The 10,452-nt window shown below is 43.7% G+C and overlaps 1 protein-coding gene across 1 annotated transcript in view; it reads left to right on the forward strand.

The window, feature by feature from the left end:
- The window catches only part of LOC141055952 (uncharacterized), a 60,449-nt gene that overhangs the window by 9,424 nt on the left and 40,573 nt on the right, over window positions 1–10,452 (forward strand). Inside the window, exons 2-6 of the mRNA XM_073552649.1 lie at window positions 2,775–2,924; window positions 3,054–3,233; window positions 3,316–3,439; window positions 4,750–4,847; window positions 8,342–8,432. Coding sequence (XP_073408750.1) covers window positions 2,775–2,924; window positions 3,054–3,233; window positions 3,316–3,439; window positions 4,750–4,847; window positions 8,342–8,432 — 643 coding nt within the window. The remainder of the gene's footprint in view (window positions 1–2,774; window positions 2,925–3,053; window positions 3,234–3,315; window positions 3,440–4,749; window positions 4,848–8,341; window positions 8,433–10,452) is intronic.

The raw sequence follows: 10,452 nt of genomic DNA on the forward strand, positions 1-10,452 counted from the left end.
GTACGACGGAATCTTCTTTTTGCCACCTCTGGATCTTTGTAAATAGTTACACGGTCTCCATCTTGGACTTTCAGTTCAGCCCTGTAGAGCAGTTGAAACCTAATGTTTTCTTCGATCAGTAGACAACAGATGGGTACAAATGCCTTGCGTTTCTGAGCTACAGTCGCAGAGAAGTCCTGGAAGATTAGAACCTTAGAATTGTGGATAGTCAGTTCTTGTTGTTGACGATATGCTTTTAAGACCCTTTCTTTCACGGCTCAATTAAGGTATTTTGCTATAAGCCTGATATTTCTGCCGTTTTGGGTAGGCCTTGGGGGCCTATTCTGTGTGCTCGTTCTATCATCATTAAGTCTTTGCCAAGGTCCAATTCAAGGGCAGCATGTAGATCTTTGGCAAGGTATTCCATAAGACGTTCACCACCCACTGATTCCGGGACGCCCACAAAACGCAGATTGATACAGCGGTCTCTGTTTTCCAACTCCTCTAACTTATCGGGCAGTTCTCGCTCTGAGACCTGACTTTGCTGGAGAGAGGTCCGTAGCCCTGCAAACTCCGTTTCATTGAATTGAACTCTATTTTCCAGTTCCGTAATTTTTTGAGAGTTAGTGGTAATTTGAGCCATAACTGTATTGATGGAGGCATGAAGAACTTCAAACCATTTGTCGAATAGTGGCATCAGTAGCTTGGAGACCTCTTGGACCATCAAAGTTGCCTGTGCAGAGTCTTGTATAGAGGATTCAGAGCAGCTGGACAACGGAGAGAGTTGCGGTCGAGGCAAATTGTCATTCATCTGCATTTAGCAGGTTGTTTAGGTGGTTGTAAGGTGGGTTTGCTTTTGTGCATTGTAGAGGGCGATTATGCACTGAGCAATGAAGGCACCTGTAAATGGGTAAATCTCTCTGCTTGGGTTTTTATTAGATATCTGTCCATTACAACTCCCTGCAATTAAGGGGAGGAAGCCGGTCAGTGGGCAGCAGAAGAGGTTATCGGATTAACAGGTTACAGGCTGCAGTGGGTTGGGGAGTAGGAAAACTGTTGTAGTTCGATTACAATATCATAGTATTGGTTGGCGGTGTCTAAACGGGTAAGGAGTAGTGTATATTTGCCACATATATCCCCAGATAGCAAGCTAGAGGAGAGCTGTAGAGTCGGCAGGCAGTGTGTTTGGCTTTCACCTTAATGTCCCTTTTATGGCCAGCAGATATGGCCGTCAGGAAAACTACACCAGCACTTTAGCGCTGTCCACAAGCTCCTCATTTTTAATGTCGTGTGATCCACACACAGGGCTTCCGTAAAGAAGTTAAAAAGGCTACAGTTCCCGAAAGTCAGCAGTGCTGGGGGGAAATCCCATACACAGTCTATCAAATTCTTTGCTGACAGTGGTGGTATCTAGCAGAGTGGGCTGTATAGGCAGGAGCTGGTTTAAAAGGCGGTCACGCCGGATGTCCCGCTTCTGGAAGCCCATCTGGAATCCTTTATTTAAGAGAAATATACATCAAGAATACTTGCACTTGTAGTACAAAAGACGGTCAGAAGATGGCAGCAGAGTTCAACCCTTTTCTTTTCCCAAAAATTCTGTCCAAGTGGATTGTTTGTTACCTCTCTGTTCAGTATTCTCCCTTTTCCTTTATCCCCTCTCCTCTAATACGGCACAGTTTCTTCTCACCCCCCGGGGACACCGCCCCGAGTGTTATCAGCCTATCCTGCAGATTCCTGTCAGATAGCTGTTCTCTATGCCCCGGTCTCCAGCGTCCCAGCACACCACAGCACACAGCCCCAAGATGGTACCAGCTAAAAGAGAGAGACCCTGGATGCTGCAGCCTCAGTCCTAATGTGACAGGGTTTCGCCCTGGGGAGAGAAGCCAAGGGAGCACACTGCGCTCCACAGCGGTGAGCAGGTCTGACAAGTCTCCTGATGAAGCACCTCTCCGCCTGCTCAACGAGGGGAGGGGGGACCGGAGGCGCGCAGGGAGATCCCTGCACTGCGGGTATGTAAGCGCCAGAATCCAGAGGGGAGACGGGGGGAGGGATATTATCTCGGGTAGGAGCTGGGAGTCAGAACTGCTGTGTGGTAGCCGCACTCTCAGTACCCCTCGGTGGTAGTCACTCCAACCTCCAAAACACCGTCCACTCTATTCAGTTTATATTGCTGACAGATGATCCAACAGTTGCAGAAGATCATCTAGTCTTCATGAAATGTAATTGTTAAATTTATATTGTTAAAATAATAATAATTAAAAAAAATATATAATTTCCTTTACACTTCACAAATACTTGCTACTTTTTGTGTTAGGGGGTCACATAAAATCCATTTAAGTTTGTGGGTGTAACATGAAAAAATATGAAAAATGTCAAGGGGTATGAATTCTTTTTCAAGGCCCTCTATGTAGTGCTGCCTTATATATTGCCAAGAGGATAAAAACACAGAGGTGCATTAGGTGGTTTCCCAAGCAATTCCAAGCAAGCAGTCTGTAAAGAAAAGACTATCACACAGATGCCATCTATATGCTGACCATATTTTTTTTTTCTCCAATCCATTCATTGGAATGACCGAATTTGGTCTCCAGACTGGCCCAGAGTAGAACATTTCTTACTTTTTTATGTGAACAGGGCATAACTAAATTGCTCTGTGTCTCAGGGTAACTTTTGGGCCTGGGTGCCATACATGTCAGCATCATTTCTGCTGTCAGTGATTGGATATAAAGTTTCTAGTAATTGTGTTATTACACAGGATTCTTTATGATGTTACATTAGCTCATCTTCTTCCAATTCAGGTCCCTACAATATCGGATCCTCTCAGTGGAGATCTTCTATGTAAGAGAATTTTCATGATTTACCCATCAAGGATGGATATGGACAGAGACAAGATGGCGGAGAGGCTCTTACACCTCACCCTAGAGATCCTCTTCCGGCTTACTGGAGAGGTGAGAGATTCTGATGACGTCACATTACATCATTCTTATCTATGGGAATAACAGATGGACAGAACTGGAGAGGTGAGGACTCTGGAAATGTCTGTAGTGAGATGTATTAATGTGTCTCTCCATAACCAGGATTACACAGTAGTGAAGAAGACCTCTAGTGAGCGCTGTCAGGCCCCTGTGTCTGAGGGATGGGGAAGACCGCTGAGCCCAATCACGGGGCCTCCACCTCACCCCCTGATACATGAGGACATCAATGACCAGAAGATCCTAGATCTCACCTACAAGATGATTGAGCTGCTGACTGGAGAGGTGACACTGCTGGGAATGCTGGGACATTATACAGTAACGCTATGAAAGGATCGGGGGATGACTGTATCATTGTATGTATCAGGTTCCTATAAGATGTCAGGATGTCACTGTCTATTTCTCCATGGAGGAGTGGGAGTATTTAGAAAGACACAAAGATCTGTACAAGGACATCATGATGGAATTTCCCCAGCCCCTCACATCACCAGGTAATGTACAGGGACTGAATTAATTCTTTACATACAGATACCGTATATACTTGTGTATAAGCCGAGATTTTCAGCACATTTTTTGTGTGCTGAAAATGCCCCCGAGTCATTGTCCAGAAAGCCGGCGGGTCAGGGGGAGCGGCGGAGCAGTTTCAGGAGCCGGTGGCTGTGGCACAGTGACAGCTGCAGCCGCCAGCTTCCAGAACACATCAATACTCGCCCTCCTCGCGTCATCGCTGCATCTCCGTCCCTGCATCTCTGTCCCGGTGCCGTTAGCTCTTCCTGTGCTGAGCAGTCACGTGGTACCGCTCATTAAGGTAATGAATAAGCATGCGTCTCCACTCCCATAGGTGTGGAGCGCATATTCATTACCTTAATGAGCGGTACCTTGTGATCGCTCAGCACAGGAAGCGCTGCCATGCCGGGACAACGGAGATGCAGCGACAGCGCAAGGAGGGTGAGTAGGACGGGGGAGGGTGAGCCATGCGGGACTGGAGAGCCGAGACATGCAGGACCGGGGACCCATGCGGGACCATGGAGCCATGCATGCAACATATCTAGGATGGCGTTTCACTCTGCACTTGATTGTACTGCCAATTGGATTCGTACCCCCTCGGTTAGAATATGTAATATTGCAGCATGTGCATTTTCAGGTGGCTGCTATACAGCAATACTGAGCAATTGCACGGCAGAGAAATGGTGTAAAGCCTAACATTAGAACTGCAATTTACTGCCAGGAGACAGAAGTTTATTACATTCAAATTTCTAGGTTTTAGATAAGTAGATAGTTCTAGATATTTCTAGCTTTTCAAAAACCTTCTCGAGCGAGTTCACCCACAACAGTTTACTAGTCCTCATGAACCACCTCATCATATGTCAGAAGATGACCATTAGCACACATAGCAGGACAGGATGGGGGGAGGCACACATAGCTGGTTAGGATGGGGGAGCCACACATAGCAGGACAGGACAGGGAGAGCCACACATAGGACAGTACGGGGCATGCAACACATAGCAGGGCATGATGGGGGAGTCACACATACCAGGACAAAACAGGGGAGCCACATACCATGACAGGACGGGGGGAGTCACGCATAACAGGACAGGCATGAGGTGACAATACATACCCAGCTTATACTCGAGTCAATAAATTAGGTGCCTCGGCTTATACTCGGGGTCAGCGTATACTCGAGTATATACAGTAATTATAGACCCTATAGATAATTATGACCCTGTGTATTTATTATTATTTGTTATTATAGCGCCATTTATTCCATGGCTGTGTATTTAGTCCTGTCTGCTTCCCCTAGATGTATCCAGTAAGACGACAACACCAGAGAGATGTCCCAGTCGTCCTCTTCCACAGGACTGTAAACAAGAAGATCCCAATGTTCCTCAGGATCATCAGGTAGATGGAGAGAAGGTGTCATGAGATTTCCCCTATGATGTGTGGACGGCTGTGAAGGTCTTGTGCTCAGTCTTGTTTTATCCACCAGTATTATATGTTTTATACTTGTGTAATGAGAACGGTGGAGATGGCAGGATTAGAGCTGATCATAATGTGACTTCTCAGGAATTGGTGTAGGAAGGAGGGGTTTGGGTTCCTGCAGAACTGGGCCGACTTCTCAGTTGGCTACAGATTCTACGCTAGGGATGGGCTGTACCTCAATGGGGAGGGTGCAGCTGTGCTGGGGGAGAAAATGGCTAGAAGGTTGGATGAGTGTTTAAACTAGGGACTGGGGGGAGGGTATTCCTTTTATAGGAGGGGAAGACAGTGCAGATAGAGACCTGGGCACAAATAAAGAAATTGGGGGTGGGGTTAGAACAGTTAATAATTTAAGAAAGAATAGAGGTACAGAGAGATACATAAAGTGCATGTATACTAATGCCAGAAGCCTCGCCAACAAAATGGAGGAATTGGAGTTAATGTTGTTGGAACATAATTATGACATGGTGGGGATATCTGAGACATGGCTAGACGAGAGCCATGATTGGGCGGTTAATTTACAGGGCTATAGTCTGTTCAGAAATGACCGAACAAATAAGCGAGGGGGAGGTGTGTGTTTAAATGTAAAATCATCCTTAAAACCCATCCTTCGTGATAATATATATGAATCTAATGAAAATGTAGAGTCCCTGTGGGTGGAGATAAGGGGAGGGGGGAAAAATTATAAATTACTGATAGGGGTTTGTTATAAGTCTCCAAAAATAATGGAAGTAACGGAGAATATCCTCATAAAGCAAATAGATGAAGCAGCGACTCAAGGAGAAGTCATTATTATGGGGGCTTCAACTACCCAGAAATATATTGGGGAACCGAAACCTGCAGTTCCAGCAAAGGTAATGGGTTTTTGACAACTATGAGAGACAATTACCTTTCACAACTGGTTCAGGACCCAACAAGAGGGGGGGCACTGCTAGACCTAATATTAACCAACAGGCCAGACCTCATATCAAATGTAAGGGTTGGGGGTCACTTGGGTAATTGTGATCACAAATTAATAAGTTTTCATGTATCCTTTAATAAGATGTGTAGTGGAGGGGTTACAAGGACACTAAACTTCAGGAAAGCAAATTTCCAACGGATGAGAGATGATCTTGGTGCAATTAACTGGGACGATATCCTGAGACATAAAAATACACAAAGAAAATGGGAGACGTTTATTAGCATCCTGAATAGGACCTGTGCACAATATATACCGTATGGGAATAAACATGCGAGAAATAGGAGGAAACCACTATGGCTAAATAGAGCTGTAAGGGGAGCAATAAGAGATAAAAAGAAAGCATTTAGAGAATTAAAGCAAGTAGGTAGTGATGAGGCATTAACTAAATACAGAAGATTAAATAAATTCTGTAAAAAGCAAATCAAAACAGCAAAGATTGAGACAAAGAGACTCATTGCCAGAGAAAGTAAAAATAATCCCAAAATATTCTTTAACTACATAAATAGTAAGAAACTAAAAAATGATAGTGTTGGTCCCCTTAAAAATAGTCTGGGTGAAATGGTGGATGAGGATGAGGAAAAAGCCAATATGCTAAATGACTTTTTTTCAACAGTATTTACACAAGAAAATCCCATGACGGATAACATGATCAGGGATAAAAATTCTCCATTAAATGTCACCTGCTTAACCCAGCAGGAAGTACGGCGGCGTCTAAAAATCACTAAAATTGACAAATCCCCGGGCCCGGATGGGATTCACTCCCGATTACTGCAGGAATTAAGCACAGTCATAGATAGACCATTATTTTTAATCTTTAAAGATTCCATAATAACAGGATCTGTACCACAGGACTGGCGTATAGCAAATGTGGTGCCAATATTCAAAAAGGGGACAAAAACTGAACTTGGAAATTATAGGCCAGTAAGTTTAACCTCAACTGTGAGTAAAATCCTGGAGGGTTTTCTAAGAGATACTATACTGGAGTATCTGGAGAAGAATAACCTCATGACCCAATATCAAAATGGGTTTACGAGGAACCGTTCCTGTCAGACTAATCTGATAAGCTTTTATGAAGAGGTAAGTTCAGGACTGGACCAAGGGAATGCAGTGGACGTGGTGTACATGGACTTTTCAAAAGCTTTTGATATGGTGCCACACAAAAGGTTGATACATAAAATGAGAACAATGGGGAAAATATGTGTAGGTGGGTTAAGAGCTGGCTCAGGGATAGGAAACAAAGGGTGGTTATTAATGGAGCACACTCGGACTGGGTCACGGTTAGCAGTGGGGTACCACAGGGGTCAGTTTTGGGCCCGCTTCTTTTTAACATATTTATTAATGACCTTGCAGGGGACATAGAGAGTAGAATTTCAATATTTGCAGATGACACTAAACTCTGCAGGGTAATCAATACAGAGGAGGACAATTTTATATTACAAGAGGATTTATGTAAACTAGAAGCTTGGGCTGATAAATGGCAAATGAGCTTTAATGGGGATAAATGTAAGGTCATGCACTTGGGTAGAACGAACAAGATGTATAATTATGTGCTTAATTGTAAAACACTGGGCAAAACTGTCACTGAAAAAGACCTGGGTGTATGGGTGGACGACAAACTCATATTTAGTGGCCAGTGTCAGGCAGCTGCTGCAAAGGCAAATAAAATAATGGGATGCATTAAAAGAGGCATAGATGCTCATGAGGAGAACATAATTTTACCTCTCTATAAGTCACTAGTGCGACCACACTTAGAATACTTTGTACAGTTCTAGTCTCCGGTGTATAAGAAAGACATAGCTGAACTGGAGCGGGTGCAGAGAAGAGCGACCAAGGTTATTACGGAACTAGGGGGTCTACAATACCAAAACAGGTTATTACACTTGGGGTTATTTAGTTTGGAGAATCGAAGGCTTAGGGGTGATCTTATTACAATGTATAAATATATGCGGGGAGTCGGGGACAATACCAAGACCTTTCTAATGATCTTTTTACTCTTAGACCTGTGACGGGGACAAGGGGGCATCCTCTACGTCTGGAGGAAAGGTTTAAGCATACTCACAGATGCGGATTCTTTACTGTAAGAGCAGTGAGACTATGGAACTCTCTGCCATATGATGTTGTAATGAGTGATTCCCTACTAAAATTTAAGAAGGGACTGGATGCCCTTCTTGTAAAGTATAATATTACAGCGTATATACACTAGTTTCCTTAATATTGTGTTGATCCAGGGAGCTAGTCTGATTGCCGTCTGTGGAGTCGGGAAGGAATTTTTTTCCCCAATGTGAAGCTTACTGTTTGTCACATGGTTTTTTTTGCCTTCCTCTGGATCAACATGTTAGGGCAGGTTAGGATAGGATATGGGTTGAACTAGATGGACTTAAAGTCTTCTTTCAACCTTAATAACTATGTTACTATGTTCTCCATCTGTCTGTGACTTTTACAATATTTGTTTCAGGGTGAAGATCTGACCCATATTAATACTACAGAGACATATGTGAGGGGTGATGAGCGGTGTAAAGAGGAGATTCTTTCAGATGACAGGACAAGTGAGTAGTGGCCTCTATATTTTACTTATTCAATGATTGGTATAAATATATGTTTGATTCTGTTGAATTCGCAGTATGTTCTGTACTGCTATGTATGCCAAATGACAAGCAATGCATAATTTTAGCTATGAGAAATTAATTTTTAGGGGGCATCTGTTTAATGTCTTGCTAAATTTGTATTTTGAGCTGGGTAGGTATCCCTTACAAGAGAAGGACTTTGAGGGCTGTGAAAAAGCAATGACTCCTTTTAACCGTCCAAAAATTATCCCTTTTTGGGAGTTTTTTCTTAGCTCTACCCTGTGCAGGACAGGGTTCCATCTCTGGAGCAGCACAGTATGGAACATAATGGACAGGCAAAACATTTCTGGCTGTTTAAGGGCATTAGCAGCAGCTGTAGTGCAGTTTGAAACATAATGGACAGGCAGGAGATGTCTTTAGTAGTGATGAGCGAGTATACTCATTGCTCGGGTGTCCTCCGATTATTTTGGTGTGCTCGGAGATTTAGTTTGTGTCGACGTAATTGCGTGATTTGCGGCTGCTGGACAGTCTGAATACATGTGGGGTTGCCTGTTTGTTAGGGAATTCCCACATCTGTTCAGTCTGTCCAGCAGCTGCAAATCATGAGGCTACGTTAAGACAAACTAAATCTCCGAGCATGCCAAAATACTTGGAGGACACCCGAGGATGCTTGGTAAAACCTGAGCAACGAGTATACTCACTCATCACTAGTCTTTAGCACTGGCAGCCTTTTCAGTACAGGTTGGATCTTGATGAACAGACAGGTAGCGGCAGTGTCATTATTGCATTGTTGATAAGGAGCCAGTCCCCCCTGTCCCCATTGATAGATCTAATCATTGGAGAAAGCTCTGTTAATCACGTGTCCTGGCCAGGCTTGGTTACTTCCATACAACTGCTGTCCTTTGCTGTGCTCCGCGTCGAGGTTTACAAGTTGCCTGATGCCTCTCTGTGACATCATCTTCTTAGGCCAGGTACCCTTGTCTTAGTGTTGAGACTTAAGAGTTTAGTTATTCAGGATGCTCCAAAAATTCTTTTACATTGTGCTGCCATCTTGTATTTGTGTATAATTCCTGCATACTCTCACTCCTGGTGGTTAATTCTCTGCTGCCCAGTTTCTGGACTAACCCATCACTGGCAGTAAACATAACAAACTTTGTAAGTTGAAAGATACCGCTCTACAGTCCTGGATTTCAGGTATATGTTCTGTGTGCAAATAATCACAGGTCAATTAAATCCTAGAATCATAGAATGGTAGAGTTGGAAGGGACCTCCTGGGCCATCTGGTCCAACCCCCTTCTCAAAGCAGGATTCGCTAAATCATCCCAGTCAGATGTCTGTCCAGCCTGTGTTTGAAGACTTCCATTGAAGGAGAACTCACCACTTCTCGTGGCAACTTGTTCCACTCATTGATCACTCTAACTGTCAAAAAGTTTTTTCTAATATCTAAGGCTGGTTTCACATTTGCGTTTTTTTGCGCTTGAAAAAAACACATACGTGCGCATGCGTTTTTTTCCCCTATATTTAACATGGGCGCGCATACGTGCGCGCTGGCATGCGCACGTATGCGTTTTTCATGCGCTGCGTTTTTTTGGGGTGTGCGTTTGTATTTTACAGACGCTACATGTTGCATTTTTTGGTCCGCCCAAGCACTGCAAAAAAGCGCATGCGCACGTATGCGCACGTTTTGCGCTAAAAATGGCCATTATGGCCTATGGATGCGCATACGTGCGCACTGGCATGCGCATGTATGCGTTTTTTTAGCGCTGCGTTTTTTTGGTGATGTCCACTAGTTGCACTAGTTAGAAAATTCTAAAGTAAAAAAAAAAAAGTCTATATAAAGGAGGTGCCTGCCAAAACTCTGCCACTACTACACTGACAGATTGGAGAGCAGACAGTCACCAAGGAACCCATCTTCTATCAGCGTCAAGAATGTGAGTATATTACATTATATGCCTGTCCTTTTAAATTATGTATGTACTAATGATTTTTATTATTTTTACAT

Source organism: Dendrobates tinctorius, unplaced genomic scaffold (assembly GCF_039654945.1).
Source record: "Dendrobates tinctorius isolate UK_male_01 unplaced genomic scaffold, ASM3965494v1 ptg000192l, whole genome shotgun sequence".
Classification (NCBI taxonomy): Eukaryota; Metazoa; Chordata; class Amphibia; order Anura; family Dendrobatidae; genus Dendrobates; species Dendrobates tinctorius.